The sequence below is a fragment of the Epinephelus fuscoguttatus genome, linkage group LG23, assembly GCF_011397635.1.
Source record: "Epinephelus fuscoguttatus linkage group LG23, E.fuscoguttatus.final_Chr_v1".
In the NCBI taxonomy this organism is placed as follows: domain Eukaryota; kingdom Metazoa; phylum Chordata; class Actinopteri; order Perciformes; family Serranidae; genus Epinephelus; species Epinephelus fuscoguttatus.
The window spans coordinates 32,690,596-32,713,610 of record NC_064774.1 but is presented as its reverse complement, the minus strand read 5'-3'; the positions used below and the strand labels follow the sequence as shown (position 1 = coordinate 32,713,610).

Sequence of the window (23,015 nt, the reverse complement as noted above, 5' to 3'; positions counted from 1 at the left end):
ACTTGGACATGTTCCTCTGCCTGTTGCAATTTTAGTATGTGATACCGAAGTAAATCTCGTGAGACGTGAGATTTCAGAGCCAGACTTTCACTCTCTGAGTGAGTGTTTTGACTTGCCGCAACAAACATGTCCAAATTTTTACCCGATTTTGACCAACTGGATCTGGATGAGCCATTTGAATTTGATGACCGCCCGTATTTATTTGAACACGGTTTGGCTGTACGCAACACACAAGTTCAGACCAGGCGTCACCATCTTCAAACTTCCATTGTATAATATTCCAACCCGACCTCACTCTGAAGTTGTCGTAAACCAGCGCTTAGTCAGCGACTTCCAGTGTCAGACAGCAACGAAAAAAGCCGTCTTTTCACATCAGCATGATACGCAGCCAGTTGCAGTTATTGTTTAATGGTGCCCGGGGTCTTCAGGGGGAAACGTGGAGGGACAACAACGTAACTTAAGAAGGTAAAAGTCCGAGTAGTAGGGGCGTCAATATAGACAGTGCAGGCAGTGCGGTTGCACTGGGGCCCATGGAGTGGAGGGTCCCGACTGCCACCTGGAAATACGCCCGTGTTCAAAGAAGAACTCACATTAAAACAAAAATGGTGCCATTTTCCATACATGCCCTAAATAAGGCAAACCCATCTCCACAATGGTTTTGTAAAACAGTGTCAATCTATAACAAATTATAAACATATTCTACATAAACTATTTAAAAAACTATAATTTACCAATAAAAAACTATCAAGTTAAACTAACAATTTCCTATTTTCTTTTGTAGATTTGTCTTATACAGATATGTAATGATGATTGCTGTATAATATGTATGTTAATGTGTCCAATATCAAGTAACTGCAAGTGGATGTAACGTAAAAGTGGCAGTAAGACACACTGTTGCTAAAATATATATACACCAAAAACTGTGTGTGTATGTCTGTGTGTGTGTGTGTGCGTGCGTGTGTGTGCTTCATAACTTGTAACTAGGGCGTAATAGGGCCCCTCATAATAGTGTGCACTGGGGCCCATTGTAACTACCTTACGCCACTGCCGAGTAGGTTGGGTATGAGGGGTTGTGTGGATGGGTCCAACAACCGCTGACTTTGACCCGTGAGGCCGGTGTTCACTTTTCATAAGATTGTGAAGTCAAACCCTGTTCTTTTTTCCTAAACCCAACCATGTGCTTTTGTTGTGTTGTACCAATGAAGTGCATTTATTTTGAGAGAGACTATATGCAAGCTGTATATTTCCTGTGAAAACAGAAGTGTATTTTGAAAACAGACAATGCATATAACATGCAGGCTGAAGGTGACACAGCATCCCAGAACATCAACCATCAACCAACGCACCCAGGGTACCTTGCATATCATATGCGTGGACGTGGAATGAACTAACGTTGATATGTGACGAGGTCAGTATGAGAATGTGTTGAATATTCAAAAGGTGTGTGGGAGAGACATATCCAAAGACTAAGGGTGGGGGGCCCACAGAGACTGCTTATGCATAGGGCCCAAGATTTTGGTTCTTCACCCCTGCAGGGTTGTAGAACCAAAATCGCCTATGTGGCGATAGGCCTATGTGATTTCATTAACACTTTCTGATAAGATAATCTGATACAATATCTCTCCAATACGTCTCTTCTAATAGGCTACATGTGGGTGAGATGGGGTGACGAGCCCAACATAAATGAAGCCAGTAAATTATTTTGAAATTATATTTAATGTAGCCTATATATTGCCTATCATTCTTTAAACATAAATTGAATTTATTTCATGCGGCCTCTTTAATTTATTGTTATTATTATTAACATGTTGCTTGAACTTCAGACACAGTCTGTGTCCCCAGAAAGTCTGGCTCCGGTCCTGAGAGATGGCACCATAAACTGCGAATTCATTCACCGGCTTCTGTTCATTCAGCAGCTCGCGCACTGCAGCTAATTGGTTCGATCAAAGAGGGGAGGGGGAGGGAGGAGGAGGGGGGCAGAGAAATCTTATGAATGAAACCCAGTCTGGTGACGTCAATGGGGACCGCTTGACGCATGAATCACGTGGGCCGGGGAGGACCGAGGTATAAGACAGCAGCAGCCGCTGTCCGTGGTTCTTAAATCAGACCGAGCCGAGGAGTGGAATCCCGGGAGAGGAGCACAGGAGGTGACCGCAACTCAGTGACAACCAACAACGGTGACGACACTTATCATTAGACAACAACTTGCACACAATAACAATAACAACAACAACAACACGGTTCGGGCAGTGGGCTCCGTGCGTGACAGCGGGACTTCTAGCGGCTCCGAGTGTGACGTGACTGGGAGGGGAAGCTGGAATCCCCCCGCTGCTCTCACTGAACTGCAAGTAAGAGGCAACTTATTTTACTTTACTTTTTCCTCTGGGAAAAAAAGAAATTAATTGGGTTGACAGGTTGATTACTGATACTGAGAAATCAGATGAAAAATTAAAATCCCTCCGAAGCTCCGCAATTTTTCACTGTGCAGTTCACATCTGCAAAGAATGTAGGCTACAAAAGAGAGAGTTTGTTTGTTGGGTTGGAGAAGGTTTAATAGTCATCTGAATACATTTAAATTCCCTTTAGACACATGATATTTTTATTGATTAGATAAATCCAATAACATATTTCACAGTCTGTAGTTAACAGATAAATTAGCGGGGTTTTTTTCATGGGACATTTGCATTATTTTGCGGTGAATTACTGTGCGGCCCCTGTGGGAGCTGAATGGATTGTTACTTGTATCCCTTTGTTTATGGTCAACAGAGGTGGCTGTTGCCCTCCTCCCCGTCATCATCATCATCATCGTCATCATCATCATCATCATCATCATCATCACAGTTATCTTCATCTCTAGCCATCTCCACCATGACTCGCTTTGCCAAAAATAACCAGACGAAAAAAAAATAAGAAAAAAAAGCAGAGTAGATTGGAGCTGCTTCAGACGCTTCCCTTGATGTGCATTAAGGTGCGGTGGAGCTAAACAGGTTATGATGCCACAGAGACAATGGCAGTCCTTTGTCGTGTCTAAAATGTCTGCATAACACTGACGTCCATGATTGTTGGGGGGGTTGGAGGTTTACAGTCAGTGTGTAGGCTGTGGGGAGGTTACTCATGTTGACAGTCTGGAGGTGGCTTTATGCTGACAGATTTTTGTCTTGATTTCTTGCCTCTCAGATTGTTAATCCGTTCTGCTGCCATAAACTGTGGTGTTGACCCGCTCAGGCCAGAGGGCTCCTGCAGGACAGAATAGGAGAGATGCAACCAAGCTGATGTGTTTGGTTTATGATGAGATATGTCATTCGATCAGCAATTATTTGCTGCGTGTTTGCACATCACGCACCCCTCTGCAATCCAGCCACCTCCACTGCCTCTACTGCAGAACGTGCCCGTGTTGGTCTGTTATTGGCTCTTGGATTTTATTTTTTTATTTAAACTGAAAATAAGAATAAATTCCATCACAAATAAACTTGTTTTTTAGATTGTCTTGAGGATGTCTTGAAATATCTCTGATGGCTATAAAAATCATTTCTAAAACTCAATAAACGTAGATTTTTATTACTATTTATATATATAAATATATATATATATATAGACAAAATGACTGCAGATATTTTCGCAGTGTCCTTAAAATTAACTGCAGCAAACAGTGCAATTCGGCGGTGGTCCATTAAAAAAGAGGATCGGCTATTATGGGGATCTTTTGCGCACTTTAAACAAATATACTGGAGCGCAGACTAATGTGTAGGCGTGTTGAAGAAATGGCAATACACGTCAACGTCAGTGCACTTGTTGCACTCCAGAATGGTGGACCAAACATTTCAACCGATGGAAGCAATCCCCCCACCCCACCAACACTCACCCACCACCACTCTGTCCTCCTCCCCGCACCAGAAACTGTACTTACTGGAATCACTAATAATAACACTATCAGCAAAACAACATTCCTATGTTGCAGTGGCGCAGTGATCCTGCTCCTAAAGAGCCACATCTCCCTGCTCTGCCCACACCTAATAAGATAAAGAGTTGGTGCCTCTCAATTCTTCATTGGCTGAACGCACCTGATCCAGCTGATTGCACCTGAGGATTAGTTAGGAAAAGAACAGCAGAAGTTTATGTTTTCACATGTGAAATATAAGAGGCCAACTTGCATCCAGATCACTCCAGCTGCAATACAGCAATCTGCAACTCAAAGCAAATGTCAGCAAGTGTGTGTGTGTGTGTGTGTGTGTGTGTGTGTGTGTGTGCGTGCGTGCGTGCGTGTGTGTGTGTGTGTGTGTGAGATCTAAGCTACAAGCCTGTACAGTTAGTATGGGGGGGGCCCTCCCCACTTCTTGACCCTTTACTCTACAAGCTACACAGCAACAGTCAGTATGTTTACATGCACAGTCGGCCATTTAATTGGACTAATGTCCTTGTCGCAGTATATAAGCACGGGAGGGGAATCAATTTATTGACCGAAGTATATTTGACTCCGCTACGATAGGTGGTGATATGCCCCCTTTCAGCCTGTCAGTGTCTGACCTTTTTCCAGTTGACCTATTACATCACAGACCAAATAATCGACAAAAAACTTAGCTACTGTAGCTAGCAGCAAACTGGGACCATGGTGGACAACTTAACAGCTCTATACGTTTTGTCCGTAATGTACATTTCGTACGTTGTCACAGGCTTCTTCTTCTGCATTTAATGCTGTTTGACTTCTGGGTCAAAGTCCAGGGTGGAAACTGTGGAGCATGTGGGTCTGATTAACTGTATACATGCAGGAGTAATTCAACTCCCAATTACATTACATGACATTAGAGAAAATGGATTTATTTTTGATAATCCAGCTTACACCAGACTTTTAAAATCATGTTAGTTCATGTTAGTTCTACTGAAATTGTACTAAATTGAATTTCTCAAAGTTGGACTAACACACCCAGATAAATGTACTGACTGTGCCCAGCTACGTTTTCACTGAGTTGCCGTTAGAGTGTTGTACTACTGCTGCAAAGCACCTCCACTGAATGTCATCTCAAGTTTGTATTTGGACATAAAATATCTGCTTATGATCAGTGTCTGAGCCACATTTCGCCACTCCACTGCATCCCTGTATGCACCGCAATACACAGAAAGCTAGCAAAGTGTCAGCTAACTAAGCTAAATAACACATTACCACAGCTAGAAACAAACCATATGATTGGTTGACACCTCACTGCATCATTGGAGTGCTGGCAAAAGTTGAGGCCAGCTCAGCTTTTGTTTGAAGCATGTCACAGCCATCAGCAGCAACAGGTGTTGAGCGTCATGTCACTAGTTTCCATTGAAAATTACTTGTAGTCTGTTGCCGTGTTGCTTGTTGTGTGAAAACAGCATAACTTCCAGTCCCCTTGCTCAGACCACACCCATCTTTGAACCAAACTTTAATTTTGATCTCAATGCACACCTTTAAAGTTTTGTGGCTACATCCCAGCTGGCACCAGACATCAAAAAATTAAGTTAAAAAGATGTTGGACTCTTACGTTGGACAGACGTTTAATTTTAGATGGAATGAAAATCACGTTGACCATATTTTAAATGCCAAACAATGTTAGAATTTCAAGTTATGTGGACCTTTAACATTACGACGTTTTGGAAACGTTAGGTTTTGCTCTCCATACCTTACAACTAAGTATTTAATATATTTCTAAGTTAACAAATATTGCTGTAAATGTGGTAAAAGGTGACGTTAAAAAATTCACAACACTTTTTTAAACATTGTTTGAAGCTAAATGTGGCAAAATGTTGATGTTATTTTCAGCGTGAGCCACTTTACAAACGGCACCCCATAGACTGCAACCGGCAATTACCGCATGCATTTGTTTTGGAGAGCGAGAGGAAAATCATAAATGTTCTGGAGTAGCTCTGAATTTCTTATAAACTGAGGACAACTGCCTGCTGTATATTGGTGTTCATGGTCACAGTCACAGATAATTTTGTGGCGTTTGTTGTAACGTTACTAGACAAAAGCGGTTCACATCAGCTAACGTTGCATTTAGCTTGCTTATTACTTCCATGTCATCATACATTGAAGTGAAACAACTTCTAACAAACTGCGGTATATTCTCTAAATAAAAACAAAAATTACATACCTGTCGATTAGGAAAAGGGCCAACTCGGGATCAGTTTTAAAACCTTTCAAATCTCTCAGCTCTCTCCACTTGGTGAATGCCTGACCGAGGTTTACACTCGTTTGAGCTCGAGCCCTATCACTGTCCCGTTTAGCCTTCTTCTGTCTTTTTTCTTTTAGATGGTGCTCCTTCTTTATCCACCATGACATCGAAAGTACAACCAAGTCCTTATAGACAAATCTGGTAAAACTGTTATGTGTTCAGCAATGCCCATTGTGTACCGCATACTCGAAGAACACTCTTTGTAAACGCGGCTCTTCTTCTTCTCTCAGTTTATTGGCAGATCACAAACAACTTCCAGGTGTATACCACCACCTACTGTACAAGAGTGTGCAATGTGTCCGAAATCATTCATTACTCCCTACTACATGTCATTTAGCCTGTTTCTTAAATCCTACTCGTAAACACGGCTGCTTTTTCTTCTGTGGTTTAATGGCTTCGGGCCGCTGCGGGCGTGCAGACTTAATTCCACCTCTGGGTGCCGTATTCTGGTTTGCTTCCGCTGTGTCCAACCCGACCAAGGCTACGCTAAATAGCCATGTAGAGAAAGGCTTTTTTGTTGCTGTTGGGTTCAATAAATATGCGGATCTTCAAGGGGGGGTGATACGAACTAGGGAAAGTTTTATAAATGGTAAAAAGTTCCGCACAGCTGCTTTAACAACACAACTTAAAAACAACAAAATATCGACATCATCTGTCGTCAGTATTCTTCATCAATTGACATTAGCATTAAATGTCCTGACATTGAATTTTGGTTACCCGCCATCACAACCTAAATTCAACCAAATATTAACATCAAAAGATCTTGCAACATTATTGCGTTGACAAAATCAGTCTACACAGACATATAAACATCTAAAAAAATACTCAAAATAACTTCTGTGGTAGTTACATTTGGTGTCACCAGTCCACGTCTTCCCACGATGAATTCTGCTGACAGTGATATCTTTAGCAGTACATACACTACCACAAACATGACTACAGAGCATGTTAGCAAGCAGCTAGTGAGAGTGTGGACATAATAACCTTTGACCTTCTAGCATTAGTGATATAGACAGTAACAGGTAGGTATGAGTAGTGTTGTGTCTCGAGTGTCCACTTGTGTTGGGATCACTGAAACGCATGTTAATACCAGGTGTAAACATGACTGTGCTGTGGTTATGTGCTACAAGGCAACAAGTTGGAGACTTATTGTTACTGAAGATGTGTTTTCTCTCTCCTCCAGGCATTTCTGATCCCCCTCGCTGATCGCAGCAAGCCTTGTTCTGAGTGACCATGATTGGGTACCACAACACCTCAAGTGCCCTTACCCTCCTAGTCCTCCTGACAGGGGCTTCCTTCCTCCATCTGTCCACCCCCAACCCGATCATCACCCCTGGAGATGTCGATAGCCCACACAGAGATACTCCTCCTGTGAAGGAAGAGGAGACACGATCAATACAGAAAGAAGAGGCAGAAGAAGAAGAGGAGCTCTTTAAAGATGTGGATCCCAAAACACTAGCAGCAGTTTTACTGGAGGCACTGAATCGCTCACAAGTAGAGAAAAGGAGGGAGGGTGCGGAGCACGCTGGGGTGGAAGAAGAAATGAAGGCTGAGATGGGAGAGGTTAAAAAAGGAGAAGCTTACAGAGAAGTGAGGACAATGAAGGGAGCAGACAGAGACAGAGATGGACGGCAGGAGTTGGAGCTGCTGATGGCTGCACAGGGGAAGGAGCAGGAAAGAGAGGAGGAAGAGGAGAGGAAGAAAGCTCAGGAGGAAGAGGAGAAGATGACAGAAAAGGTGACCAGTCGTACCACAAGTCAGACAGTCCAGGTCCAAACAGAGCAGCAGTCCTCTCGTGTAGATGTGAGAGGGGAGAAAGGGCAAGGCGCCACCTCTCAGCAGGGGCCCAACAGCCCTGAGCAAGGCAGCAATGAGGAGGAGGAGCAGCTCAGCCCAGAGGAGCTGAAGAACCTGGAGACTATGATGAAGGAGTTTCCACGTTTGAACACAGCCACAAAGAGGGAGGGAGATTCAGAGCAAAACCAGAGAGAAAGCAGAGGTTACAGCAGCTACAACGACATCATACCACTTAACAAAGGCAACGACCTCGCCATGTCTAAGAAGAAACTGAAATGGCAGGAGGAGACACAGAAAGGCCTGAACTTCCCAACATTCAGGGGAGGAAACTTTATGGATGACTTTGAGGACAATAATTACGCTGGCAGCAATGCTGAACAGTCCAAACCTCCGGCAGAGCAGGAAGTGATGGAGGATGATGAACCAGAGGAGGAGGAGGAGGAGGAGGAAGACGAAGAGGTGTTGAGTCCTGAGGAGGAGGAAGCTCGGGCTAAAGCAGAGCAGGAGGAGATGAGGAGGCAGGCGGCCGAGGCTCAGAGAGCCAAGATGGAGGAGGAGAAGCTGGCCGACATTGCCTCGGACATGCTGCTGCGCTACATGGTCAAACAGAACAACGGGAACAAGAAGTATGGCTCGTCTTTATCCAACGCCGCTGAGGACAAAAGGTCCGACGAGGAACAGGAAGTGACGGAAGAGGATGACATCGACCCCCAGACAATCGACAAGCTGATTGAGATCTCCAACAAGCTCCATCTCCCTGCTGATGACGTGGTGGATATCATCAGCGATGTGGAGAAGAAGAAGAAGAAAGACGTGCCGCCTGACATGACGTCTCGTTGGCAGCGACCTCCACCTCCGCTGTCTTCTTCATTCTCATCAACCAATGGGTTCTCAGCATCGCAGATTCCAACCAATCAAAATAGCTTCCCTGTCTCTAAGCAACCCTCACCAGCTGTCAATCTACTCAAAACATGGTTACAGGAGAAATCGCAAACCAAATCACAGGATCTCTGGAGCAAACCTGCCAAGCCTCTGTTAGCCAATCAGAATCGCTGGCCCAAACCTCAGAAGCCTCTGTCAATTAAACAGGACTACTGGCTCAAATCACCCAAGTCTGTTTGGACTGGCTACCCTTTGTACCCCTACACATACCCGTCCTACTACCAGAGGAAACTGTACCCAGACTACTACCCCATCTATTTTCCTCCTCCCCCGAGACCCAAACCCCGTTACTTCGTCCCCAAACCAGCTCTTACCCCCAACAACTTCCTGGGAAATTCCGTGGATGACTCCTACTCTTTCCCTCCCAAACGTCGTTACCACAGCTGGGTCCAACCTCGGCTGAGAACCCCACCCTCAGGCCTCCAGCTGAGGCCTTACTACACCAGCTACAGGTTTCAGCCAGTACCCATCCCCAAACCCCGTTCCCCCCCCCGAATTCCTGCAATCCCTCCTCAACAGAAGTTTTATTACTCAGCCCCTGCAGCACCTACAGTGACAAGAAACAAAGATTATGGGGCTGGAAAGCAACCAGAAAGCAACAACAATGACGATCTGGAGAAATACATACAGCAGATTCTTATGAAGAGACCGATGTTGGACTGAAAGGCGATTAGAAGAGAGTGAGAACAAGAGGAAAAGATGAGACATGAGCAGAAAAGAGCGTATTTATGATTTCGTATTGCTGGTGTTTGGTTTTGTTAAATATGTAACAAATTCCTTTCTCCTATTTTGGTTGGTTGTGATTTGGACAAGGACATAAAGGAGGACTTTTTTCCAGATTTAGTCTGGATGAAATGGAACTTTGGTGGGAAAATGAACAGAAGATATAAATCTACACTCCTCCTCTGTGAAGGAAGGGGAAACAGGATGAATGTGGGCTGGTGGAAAGCATGACACGGCAAAGATTTGTATCATGCTAGAACTTTTCATCCAAACTCCGCATGACAACATTCTCCATTTGGACATTTTACAATGCCAACAAAGGAGGACGCTTAAATATGTTGTTACCTGTACCTTTAAAAAAAAAAAAATCTGTTTCAGAGTCACAGAGTCAGAGGTGGTGATGGATGCTGGAAAATGTTCGATGGCTGATGGAATTTTACAGTTGGTACACAAAGGGAATATTTGTGTAATTATCTCAGGCAGGAAATTTGAAAAATATTTCATCATCTTTCTAAAATGACCTACATTACATGGCCAAAATTATGTGAATGACAAACATTTCAGCCATATGTGATGAAAAAAGGGAACACTGATGTTGGGTGATAAGGTCTGGCGCACAGTCGATGTTTAAATTCATCCAAAAGGTGTTGGCAGGAAGCAGCCAAACACAAACCAAGGGGCCAGGAAAAACATCTCCAAACCACAAGGTGTCTACATACCTCTGGTCATATTGTTATACGATATTATACAGCTGACATAACTTTAATCTCTTACAGATGGAATCGAAATCAGACATCCTGTTGGAATGGCCATATGCTGAAAAACATTCACAATCTCATTTTTTTTTTAAATGAATACATTTTTATGCAAATGTATCATTTTTGTATAAAAATGCAGCAGAAACATTTCAGCAGAGCAACACCTTCTCATCATGTATACTCACACATAGCCACCGAAGCTCTTTATCATGAAATATAACGCACCAAAAAAGCATATTTCATACAAAGGGCTGTGGAAGCCACACTAACACCACTATAATGGCTTGGATGACTCATCCTTTTGCATAACTTCAATTACCTTGTTGCTATGGTGCCAAACCCTGGCCAAACTCTATATGGCATTCTTTGACGCCTTCAGAGGAGGATGCAGTGGTGGAGGCATACTGCTCTTTTACTTAACACATGTTTTCTAAAGAATAAGGCTGGTGTTATTCTATATTTAATTTTAGAACACCAAATGTGTGTGTTACTTTTGGACCCCTCCTCTGGCTTTCATTTCCAAGCCTTTTTCTTGCTACTGAGGACATATCTCATGGTGTTACACTCACTTTTGTGACAAATGAAAAAGAGAGGTTAATGGAGAAGTTCAAACCCCACATACTTTCACATCTCTACATGCACAATGTACAATGGTGCCTTTGTTGGAGACTATTTTCAGTGGAGGATTAGTCAAGTGATCATAGTTTCTGGACAATAGCACAGCTCTATGGAACAGAGGAATAAGATATATTGGGCTTTGATACACACAATACTTGTTAGTGGATACATTCATGGTTGGTTTGGGTCCACATCAAGTGGCAACCTAAAAGGCTGAAAATGAAGCCAAGGCCAAAGTGCCAAACCTACAGTCCCTTCAATGGCCACTTGAGCCTGGCTCAATCCCCATAGACCCCCATTTTAAAATGCCCAACTTTACAGCTACTTTCCCATTCATGACAACTGTAAGGGAGTTGAATTTTATTTTAACTTGCCTCTTCGCATTTTTATAAGGCTTAAAGTTATGCATCATGAGTGACAGACTGTCTGCTGATAATGTCCTCGGTTTCACAGTCAGATCCACCCCTCACTCCTCCAGGGCTAAGGGGTGAGAATTACCAGAGGATCCACAATACGATATTATCACAATACTTATGCTTAAGATGGCCAAAATGCCAATATCAAGACTTCAGAATGAAGTCCACAAACCAATGGGTGATGTTGTGGCGGCTATGTCCATTATTTTACAATAACAACAACAGGGGGTCCTTCATTCATTCATTCTTTTCTGTACCCGTTTATCCTGATGGAGTTTGGGGCCTATCCCAGGTAACACTGGGCAAGAGGCAGGGTACACCCTGGACAGGTCACCAGACTATTGTCTGTCACAACAGAGACAGACAACCATTCATGCTCACATTCACACGTACCTGCATGTCTTTGGACTGCGGGGGAAGCTGGGGTACTGGAGAGGGCCCATGCTGACGCAGGTGGAGCATGCGGGCTCTGCGCCCTGGGTTTGAACCAGGAACCCTCTTGCTGAGAGGCACCAATGCTAGCCACTGCACCACCGTGCTGCCCCATACAGAGGGCTCTATTAAAATGAAAATATATCTAAAAAATATACAACATGAATCCAAGATATTATTAGCAAAGATAATTAGCCTATTCATGGAAAAGAAATTAAATTTACATTACACAACAATAATGATAATCTAACTGTTACCCATCCTTGTGTAATCATGCTAGCTAGCTAACACTGAATCGCTGTGCAGCACTTATCCATAACAGCAAGGTGAACTAGTAGCTAAATTTAACTTAATTATTATTCCAAATGTACAAACATTCTTGTGCGCCACAATTGATAATTTTGTAAAGTTTCAAGCAAGAGACTCTGACATACGTCCACCTCAGAAACCTCCAGCAAAAGTGTAGAGGGGGACGCTAATGCACCTAGCCATGCTACAACTGCTACTAACTTGGCAGCTACAAGCAGGTGCGAACAAAAGAAGACCGGAAAATATTAAGAGATTTATCTCAAGTGCAACTCAGCTTTATACAATATATGTAGCAGGGGGTCCCTGCTCCGTCTCTCTTTGAGCTAAGGGGTCCTTGGCTTGAAGAACATTGTAGACCCCTGGTCTATGCTCTGCACACAAGATTTGTGTATTTGTGATGTAGTTAATCACCAGCCTTATTCTTTAAAGATACTCTCCATGGTTTTGTTACAGCACCCCAAAGTGCCCCCAAAGTTACCTTTAGCTCAATAAAGACCATTTAGTGTGATTTTAGCATTCAAAATTTATTTTTCATTGATCATTTTCAACTGAGAATCCATTCTGATTTTTTTTTATCTAAATGTTGCACAACATTCAGTCATACCTTTTATACATTTGTAGGTGGGAAGTTGTTTCCAAATTCTGAGATGAAATCGGTTGCCTTACATGTCACTATGACATCCCTGACATTACTTTGTTTTTTTCTTTTGTACCATTTGATGTTTACCATGAGATCAAGGCTGACATCACTTTTGTAATGGTAGCAGATGGGATAATAGAAATGATTCATTCTCTGAAACTGATTCCAGTGGAGATGGGATCAGTTGGCTCATATTCAGGTAAAACTAAGTTCACAATTTAAAAAAAAACAAAACAAAACAAAAAAAAAACACAATGAAGGGATTTTCATTGCTTGGATTGGTAGATGGCAGTGTTATAAAAATGATTGTAAAAAAAAAAGTTTTTTATTGTGCAAAAAAGAAAAGGATTGTACTGCTGAGATTTCCTTTCTTTACTTAAATGGCTACTGATAATCGGTTGTCAATAAACATAGGCTTTTTTCCACGTTAACCTCTTTCTCAAATAACATCACTGGGAACAAGAGCAGATGCTGCTCTTTGGTTTGTCTGTATTGTTGACCTCTGCGGTTATCTGTTGCTAAGGGATCAGCAAATCTCAACATCTTTGTTGCCAAGCCAAAACAGAATCATGGCATTGACAATCTCATACTGAAAAAAAAGTCAACAAGAGGCCATTTGTTTTGAAAAAGAGAGTGAATCAAACAGAGGGGTTAAAACAAAGCTTTTTGTAAATTCTAATAATTTGTTGTCTTTTACAAGATTAAGACGGAGGTTATAGATTAAGATGTGGGGAAAAAAGGGACTGAGATCTGAAGCTACAGACCAGAGGTGAGGGTACAGTGTCTGCACGTTTATGTATACTTGCATCTAAACCTTGCTTCTTTGAAGATGTACAAGCATCAATTAAAAAAGTATAAAAAAAAAATTAAAGATGACAGAAACAATGATGTCAGTGTACCTTAAAATCACTGTTTGAGTCATGTATGCGGCGAGTGTTGTCCATGGTCTTTCTAGATGTACCTTGTTGTAACCATCGTAATAAACATGCGTTTGCTGGATGTACATATGCGCATGTCAATGACTACTTTTGCTACACATAAAGAAACAATAAAGTCAACTATTTTTATTACAAAAATGTTTCATTGTGGACAGAGAGAATTTTTATGTGAGTGTGAGAGGAGAAAGGAAAGAGCCTGGATAGCCATGCCACTGGACCTGGATATTATAGTCGCAAAGGCGTTCATATTTTCCACAGTCTTCCTGTTTTCAGATGTCATTAACACTCGAGTGACTGAAATGTCCAGGTACTGTGAGATAGTTACAGGCTTATGTCATGTACTCTGACAGTCCTGGACATTGCATTTGGCATAGATTGATACATTTGATGGACAGATGGACGGATTGGTGGATGGCCTTTGAAGTGAGAATGAGACAGAGAGAGAAAAAGATTATGAATCATTTTGAGGAACGTGAGTATCAACAGCAAATCTCATTAATTGAAGTCTGTCATGGAACAAAATAAAGAGAAACTTTAACTACGTATAAGTCTTTGGTTTAACAAGTCTATGAATACACATTTTCTCTCTTAGTCCTAGTCACATCTATCCATAGCTTTAGTTTTATTTGACTAGGTTTCTCTGAAATTCTTGCCTCCTCCTTAACACAGTGGAGGTGAACAGAATTTAGTTTGTGCTGTTTTTATGCTGTTTAAGTATATAGGCTAGTTGAAAACTATGTCAATGTAGAGTTAAGGAATCACATACTGATAAACCTTGGTTTCTTATTTTGCAGTTAATAGTACTAATTATCTGATGTGCATAGACTAATACAAGTAACATTTTAAAGGTCAATGTTTGTTTGACCTATCTATCATCCCTCGCTTCTATCCTATGCTGAATTTCTTGATCTTTATACTTAATTCATGTGTCCACCATGACAAAACAAAAATCCTAATTGACTGCATTGGCAGTGTTTCACTTTGCCAACACATAATTGTAACAAAGAACCCTGGCGCTGGGTCTTGTGCTGGCTGAATTCAAGTTGCTACTGGGTTGTAAATGAAGGTCCATGCTGGGAGTTAGTGGTTAGGATGGTGATAAAGGTTGCTTGCCAAGAGCTTCAGCCATCTTTAGGTTTACTGTACTTTCATCTTTGTCAGAGAAAACTGATTACTTACAGCACAGCTACACTCACAGATAACTGAGCCTCCAACCTGCCTGTCAAACTGTATCAACCCATAAACCTTTTCCAGTCCGGACTGAGTAGAGTCCTGAGAAGATCAGATGTTAAGTCTAGTGGCCGGTGGCTGCTTGCTCTGCTGTTCAGATGCTAACAAGTGGAACTAACTGCTAACAGCCACTGCTGCAACTAACAAATTCCACAAATCCACTCAGGAGCTCTGTCATTCACAGTCAGACACACATGGCTGATTATTTACTGCTGAATTACAGCTCACAACTCACGCCAACAGCTGACTGCTCCAGTGTGAGTGTTTTCGCTGGCTAGCAAAACATCCTGGTGCAGACTATTTACTGGAGTTCGCCAGCCTATCGCTCATGCAGCATTTGAAGATAATTACAAACACAGCCCTTCTTGGCTGTAAACTAACATTTTCGTCAAATCACGTCAATGAAAATGAAATATAGATTTCATCTTTTTTTATTATCAAGATCCATTTTTAGCTCGTCATTGTTTCATTTATGTCATGGAGAAAAGGTCACTGACAAACATTTTCGGCATAGTTTTCATCAGATTAACACTGATCGCCTCTTGAGGTAGCTACAAGTGGTATTACAAGACAAGAGGAGCCAGGGCTAGCTGGTTAGCATTCTAACAAGAAAAAAAATAAAAATAAAAATAAAATAAAGTAAAATAAAATAAAATAGTACTCATCTCTGCAACACAATACATAGACAATACATGAACTTCTTCACATGCTGTCGATAATGTTAGTTCATTTTTAAATGTTTTAAACTAAGATTCTGGCCATATCTTAGACATTGCACGTTTGAATAAACAAACATGCTGGAACTGTCAATTTCATTGAAGCCAATGACTGTCTCAGTCATGGTCTGGTGCATTGTGAAAACTACATTCTTCTTATTATAAATAAATCCACATAAATAAATCACATCCAGGGTTAAGAATGATAATCCCCTGTGATCCTTGTGAAGTCCTTTGGGCTGATTACAGCGCAGACAGTAATTAAAAGTGGGAGGGAACAGGAGGCAGGATTTGGCTTGCTTTGATACGTCGTGCTGCTCAGGGGTGGGGGTGTTTGGCAGGATGATTAGAGGTTAGAGCAGTCATCAGAGGAGATGCTGATTGTGGGCTGCAGGGGTGTGCTAACTCCCACGCAGAGCGGTAACCACAAATGCATGTCTGTGTGAAGGTTGGAGAAACACCAAAACTATGAAACTACTGACGAGGACTTCCACAGGGCGTCAAATGAGGTTCAGTAATTCATCCTCAGGACAGGATGACATGAATGGAGGTGTAAATTGACCAGGTGGTGAGTGTGTGACAGAAATAAAAGACAGCCAATAAGAGATGGGATGTGCATTAGTAAAGGAGGACTCAGACTGAGACATTATGTTAAAATTAGTTCTAAGGCTACAGTAAAAATCAAATAAAAAGAAGGACTGCTGGTCAGAATAAAGAGAAGACAAAGAGAAAGTGAAGAAGACAGAGAAGATAGAAAGCATGCCAGATGACAGCGTGAGGAAAAAGCAACACAAGGCTGGGCAGAGGCAGGGAGGAGGGAGTGAGGGATGAGAGAAGGGAGGAGTGGAGTGGTTGATGGTTGCAGCTCTGCCCATGGAGAGGTGCAGTGATTCATGATGTCACGTGGTGAAGACTGGGTGACTCATCCACCAACATCATCATGCAGCCACTGCAGAGCACCCAAACACACACACACACACACACACACACACGCACACACACAAAAGTGCACACATTAGACATATGTACGTATGCATGCATGCTCATGCACACAAAACCACAAGCTGATCAAACATATTCATGAGCATACAAATTCTCAGTAGTAAACATGAAGCAGCATGTTCATTAAAACCCATATATTTATATCAGAAACATGCAGACGTTACTGGCAGCAATTAACAGTAATACTAACATATAGCCTATAAAACCTATCATTCTCTCTCTCTCACTCTCTCTCACACCCACACACACACACATATTATACCCCATCTTTACCTGGTGTTGACATTTGATCACTATCTGCTTATGTTCTGACATCTGGTCATGTCAGTTAGCCCTTACACCTGCTGTGATTAAGTCTGGTTAATTATTCTCATTTAGCCCACATTGTGATCAGATCTCAATATGTAAATTTAGCAGGCAGAGCTGTAATTTGGCCATATGTGCTCTATTTATTCAACGTATCCTCATACAATGGTTAATATGATATCTAACAAATTAGTGCCCCACAAATGGTGTTGTCACATTACATACTGAACGTTATGTAATTTACTTAATGTACAGTTAGGTAGGCTAGATTTACGCAAGTGCTGTTAGATTTAGGGGGAGACACTAATGGTCGGTGATAAGTAGTGTTTAACTTTTGATTGAACACTAAATTAAAACCCTCGGCGCACACTGCAGCACAATCAAACAGATGCGCAACTCAGAGCATCAGAAGTGTCTCTGACACCAGACTCAGAGCGGACCGGTGTAACTGATGACCTCTTGGACATGTCTGCCAGCTCTGATTGCGCTCGTTGTCAGTATCGGACTGGTGGGGGTTAGTGTTGCGTTTAAGGCCTCCCCCAAAAAAGACAGAAAAAAAAGCGCAGAAGCTTTGAATTTTTTTTCCACAATCGAATCCCGTGCCATCGAACGAAGCTTCGAAGTTTTGAATTTTTTGGGTCAGCCCTAGTTGGCTGTTGTCAAGTTACATACTTAACGTTAAGTTATAGGTCTGGTTTACTTAACGTAAAGTTACCTATTTAATGTTAAGTGACATGGGTTAGGTTTAGGCAAGTAAAGTTGCATAGGTTAGTTTTGGGAAAAGAAACACGGCTGGGCATCTTCAGGTTACATACTTAACATAAAGTTACATAATGGTAGGTTTATGCATGTAAAGGTTAGATTTAGAAAAACAATGGTTGGCCATTGTCAAGTTACGTACTTAATGTGAAGTTACGTAGGTTTGGTTTAGGCAAGTTAAATTATGTAGATTAGGACAGGGAAAAGAATCATGGTTGGGCAACTTCACATTAAGTACATAACGTAAAGTTACGTAGGTTTGGTTTATGCAGGTAAAGTTATGTAGGTTGGGACAGGGAAAAGAAACATGGTAGGGCATCATCGCATTTGGTATTCAACATAAACTTAGGTTAGGGCTTAGGCAAGTAAAGTTGGGTAGATTAGGTTTAGGAAAAGAAAGATGGTTAGCTCTTGTGAAGTTACATACTTAATGTAAAGTTGTGTACTTAACATACGTTTTGGTTTATGCAAGTAAAGTTAAGTAGGTTAGATTTAGGAAAAGAAAAATGATTGGCCTTTGTCAAGTTACGTAGTTAACGTAAAGTTATGTTGGTTTGGTTTGGGAAAAGAAACTTGGTCGGGATCTTTACGTTACATAGTTAATGTAAAGTTACGTAGATTAGGTTTAGGAAAAGAAACTTGGTTGGGATCTTTACGTTACGTAGTTAATGTAAAGTTACGTAGGTTAGGTTTGGGAAAAAAAACATGGCTAAAAAACACGGCTGGGCATCTTCAGGTTACATACTTAACGCAAAGTTATATATGGTAGGTTTATGCATGTAAAGGTTAGATTTAGAAAAACAATGGTTGGCCATTGTCAAGTCACGTACTTAACATTAAGTTACGTAGGTTTGGTTTAGGCAAGTTAAATTATGTAGATTAGGACAGGGAAAAGAATCATGGTTGGGCAACTTCACATTCCGTACATAACGTAAAGTTACGTAGGTTTGGTTTATGCAAGTAAAGTTATGTAGGTTAGGACAATGAAAAGAAACATGGTAGGGCATCATCGCATTTGGTATTCAACATAAACTTACTTACGTTACGGGCAAGTAAAGTTAGGTAGAGTAGGTTTAAGAAAACAAAGATGGTTAGCTCTTGTCAAGTTATATACTTAATGTAAAGTTGTGTACTTAACATAAGTTTTGGTTTATGCAAGTAAAGTTAAGTAGGTTAGGTTTAGGAAAAGAAAAATGGTTGGCCTTTGTCAAGTCATGTAGTTAACGTAATTATGTTGGTTTGGTTTGGGAAAAGAAACTTGGCTGGGATCTTTATGTTAAGTAGTTAATGTAAAGTTACATAGGTTAGGTTTTCGGTAGGGGTGTAACGGTACACAAAAATCTCGGTTCGGTACGTACCTCAGTACACAAGTCATGGTTCCGTTTTTTTCGGTACAGTAATGAAAAAAATAGACAACTATTAACTATCTTTTACTTATTGGTAACCTTATTAAAACATACCACCACAGCAGTTAACTCTTTTTACACAATTTTTGAATGCAACAAATATATATAAAATCCTGCTTTTTCACATTGTTTGAATGAAAATAGAAATATAAAAGTGAAAAATAAAATCCTGCTGTTTTTTTAACACATTTTTTGAATGAAAAATATAAATATACATTTCTGCTTAAACAGTTTTACTCAATTAAAATAAAACGTATAGTGCAGCTGGTCAGCTTTAAAGCCTGCTCAGATTCAGTTTTACTAGGAACTTACTTAGCTTTCCCACTTTGTTAAAGTGCAGTAAACAAAACATGCTTATATCTAAAGTGCAGCTTAAACAATTTTACTCAACTCCAATGGCGTTGGTTATTTCTTTAGTGCGATGGTCAGGGAAACGCTCTTTCTTTTTAAACGACGACAATATCGTAGTTTGCACCAGATTGCTTTTTCTAGTCATGATGGTTAACGTTCAAACTCGGGTGGTGTCGCTTTAGATGCATTAGCATGTTAGATGTGTTTCCAAGTACATACCCGACCGCTGTTCTGCAGTGTCGGCACACTGCTTTGGTTTTGTCAACTTGTTTATTTCCATCTTTGTATTTTACCCTGAAACCAAAGTGTTCCCAAACAGAGGACTTAAGGTTTGCAGGTGGGTCTTCAGTTTCGTCAGGCTCATTGCCATGTTGTCAAAATGCGAGAATGCGCTGCACAAAGTGAAAGCGGAGATTTACGGTCGGACTTGGTCCGTCACTCAATTATGTCCGTCGGGGAACTAGATATTTTAAATGGTCTGGCTCGCAAAAACGGAATTAAAATAAAACTAAATAAAATAAAATAATATCCTGCGCCCAATAATTCGGTACAGGGTTGTGCCGAACCTAAAGTCGCGTACCGAACGGTTCGACACAAATACATGTACCGTTACGGCCCTAGTTTTCGGAAAAGAAACATGGTTGGGCGTCATCACGGCATGTACTAAGGCTAAAGTTCCATACTAAATGTAAAGTTATGTAGATTAGGTTACTGCAAGTAAAGTTGTGTAGGTCAGGTTTAGGAAAACAAACATGGTCACGACATACTTTAAAACAACTTAAGGTTTACTTAGTTTCATAGGCACAAACACCAGTCTTGAGGGGAAAAGTCCTGTTTTTGTTTGATCCACCCTGAACTTCAACCTATTGCCTGCAGACTTATGCTCTTTATACTACTTCTTTCTTTACTCCAGTCAGCACATGGTCATGTGATTGCAGAATTCCTAATTATGTGGATTCTACTGCATTACTTTTTAAAGTTATAGGTACAAATAGTTCGTGACAACAGTCTGACTTATTTTGCAACAATGTGAACGTCTTCAGTAACTGACTGTGGGATAAATCCCTCCCTTAAGTGGCCATCATCCAATCATACCTGACATAACTAGGCACAGCAGGTACATTTCTCCATATGCTGAAGTGGTCTCCGTGGGCCTCCAGGAAAAGAGATAAATAGCCATAAAACCAGTTTGGAGAGCAATGTATTTTTGTAAAACAAATTTCTAAAAGCAAAAACGTAAGAGCAAAAGTGTAAGGAAAGGATTAAATGGTGTGTTTGCTCTGTCCTGCTTATTGTAGGATTTGGGGAAGTTTACACTCCAGAAACCCAAGCACAAACTCATCTTACTGTCCTTATCCTCAGTCTTAAAGCATTTTACTTAGGTAGCCACCAAGTGTTTATTTCAAATCATATTGCAAGTTTTTTGTTTTGAAATGAGCCAGCCAGAGTTTCAAGCCACTAGGAGCACATAGATCAGTGCTTGTCTATATGTTTCTTAAGTCATTTTTTGTGCACCTTTGCCAAAATAATCCATCCACCTAACAGGTGTGGCATATTAAGATGCTGATTAAATAGCATCATTACTACACAGGTGTGCCTTGGGATGGTCACAATAAAAGGTAGCTCTACAATGTGTAGTAACAGCAACTTTTATTTCCTAAACCTAGCCTTTGTAAATTTATGTTAATTACGTAACTGTATGTTAAGGACCTATTGTCACTCGTGGGCCGCAAAGTTGTCGGATATCACACAAACTGTTGTGCATGCATTTTTCATAGAATATTACACAAACCGTTCTGAGAATATTTTGGTCATTGTTATGCTGACCGCAGGAATGTTCACCAGAGCTGTTACCCGTGAACTGAATCATTTCACTACTATAAGCTGTCTCCAATGTTGTTTCCATTAATTTGGCAGTACCGCCAACTGGCCTAACAACTGCGGACCACATGTAATGTCCAACGACCTCACCTGCAAGATTGTCTGAGACCAGCCACCTGGACATTTGATGCAATTGTTGGTTTGATCACAGCAGTTCGTCGTTGTAACCAACTTGAATGGGTAACTGCTCACCTTCCACAGCGTCTGGCACTTGGGAGAAGTGTTCTCTTGTGGATAAATCTTGGTTTACACTGCACTGGGCAGATGGTGTGTATGGTGTTTGTAGGCGAGAGGTTTGCTATTGCCAACACTGTAAACAGAGATTTCCATGGTAGTGGAGGGGTTATGGTATGGACTTGAATAAGCTACGGACAACCAACGTAGGTGCATTTATTTTTACGGCATGTTGAATGTACAGCAATACTTTGATGAAATCCTGAGACAGATTGCGATGCTGTTTATCCGCTGCCTTATTGCAACATGTTAATTCACTGCTCCATGTGCAAGGATATGTACATACTTCCCGTAAGCTCTATGCTAAGGAGATTGCACTGCATGAAGCAAATGATGGTCACACTAGGTACTGACTGATTCTTTGGGGTGTCTGTGACAAAATGCTTTTCTGTCACTCATGTAAAATCCTAATAAATGTCTTTTTTTTTTGTTCAAGATAAAACTGCAAATATAAAGCTGACCTTTTATTGTATTATTTTTATTGTATCTGTGTAATAATGATACAGTTTAATCAGCATCATGTCAGGTGGATGGATTGTCATGGCCATGGGTGTAAGTACTCACTAACAGATTTTAACATATCTGTAAACAAAATTAGACAGAAACAAGCTTTTTGTGTATATTATATTTTTGTTCAGTCTAGGCTGCATTTAATTGCCATCTTGGAAGGAAAGCACTTTTGCATAGATCTGGTCGATTAGCACATACATAAAAAAAACACTAGATCGACAATGAACATATGTTTTTTTTATATTTTATAAACTTAAGTCTCTACTTTTAATGCTCATGGGTAGCGTGGCCGAGCGGTCTAAGGCGCTGGATTAAGGCTCCAGTCTCTTCGGGGGCGTGGGTTCGAATCCCACCGCTGCCACATGTTTCTTTTCTTGTCAAAAGAAGGTAGTTTTCTTGTGGATATCGCTTTTGGGTTTATGCTTGTATTGCCAAATGTACAAAAATGTCAAGTCGCTTTTGGTAGTTCTCCAGATTGGTTACAGTTGTTCTCCTTTCGTCTGGCAGACAGTGCTCACCTCAGGTTGAACATCCAGCTGACCTCTTGGCTTCAGCTTGTTTACCTTAACATTAACAATCCATAATAGAAAGTGTTACGGTTGTTAGGAAACGAGCACGAACTGTCGGAAAACAATACCTGTGAGTAAAAGCTCAGGGCGAAAAGTTTCCCAAATCCAAGAGGCAACCCGGAAGCAGTTAGACCGCTAGCCTTCAAATTAAATTAAAAGGGATCGCGTGATGGGGGGGGGGATAAGATGCTCTCACTGCCATCACAACCCAGTAATTAGAATTCACAATACAACTGTATTCTTGCAAGCCTTGTAAAGCTTGTAAAGCCTACACAGCGTTTTAC

The 23,015-nt window shown here is 41.2% G+C and overlaps 1 protein-coding gene, 1 long non-coding RNA gene and 1 other non-coding gene across 3 annotated transcripts; 2 read left to right on the top strand and 1 right to left on the bottom strand.

Moving 5' to 3' along the window:
• The first annotated feature begins 2,032 nt into the window (after positions 1-2,032).
• On the top strand, positions 2,033-13,856 carry vgf (VGF nerve growth factor inducible). Its single transcript, XM_049568827.1, has 2 exons — positions 2,033-2,348; positions 7,378-13,856. The coding sequence occupies exon 2, from the start codon at positions 7,428-7,430 to the stop codon at positions 9,594-9,596; it is 2,169 nt and encodes a 722-aa protein (XP_049424784.1). The 5' UTR covers positions 2,033-2,348; positions 7,378-7,427; the 3' UTR covers positions 9,597-13,856.
• LOC125884125 (uncharacterized) lies at positions 2,545-22,816 on the bottom strand. The gene is made up of 3 exons (XR_007448648.1): positions 22,681-22,816; positions 7,463-7,563; positions 2,545-3,237 (listed from the first exon to the last, which is right to left on the bottom strand). It is a non-coding gene; the product is annotated as an uncharacterized LOC125884125 (long non-coding RNA).
• On the top strand, positions 22,442-22,523 carry trnal-aag (transfer RNA leucine (anticodon AAG)). Its single transcript has one exon. It is a non-coding gene; the product is annotated as a tRNA-Leu (tRNA).
• Positions 22,817-23,015: the final 199 nt, after the last annotated feature.

Bases quoted from the DNA above. Each gene is read 5' to 3' on its own strand.
- vgf (XM_049568827.1), top strand. From the start codon at position 7,428: ATGATTGGGTACCACAACACCTCAAGTGCCCTTACCCTCCTAGTCCTC.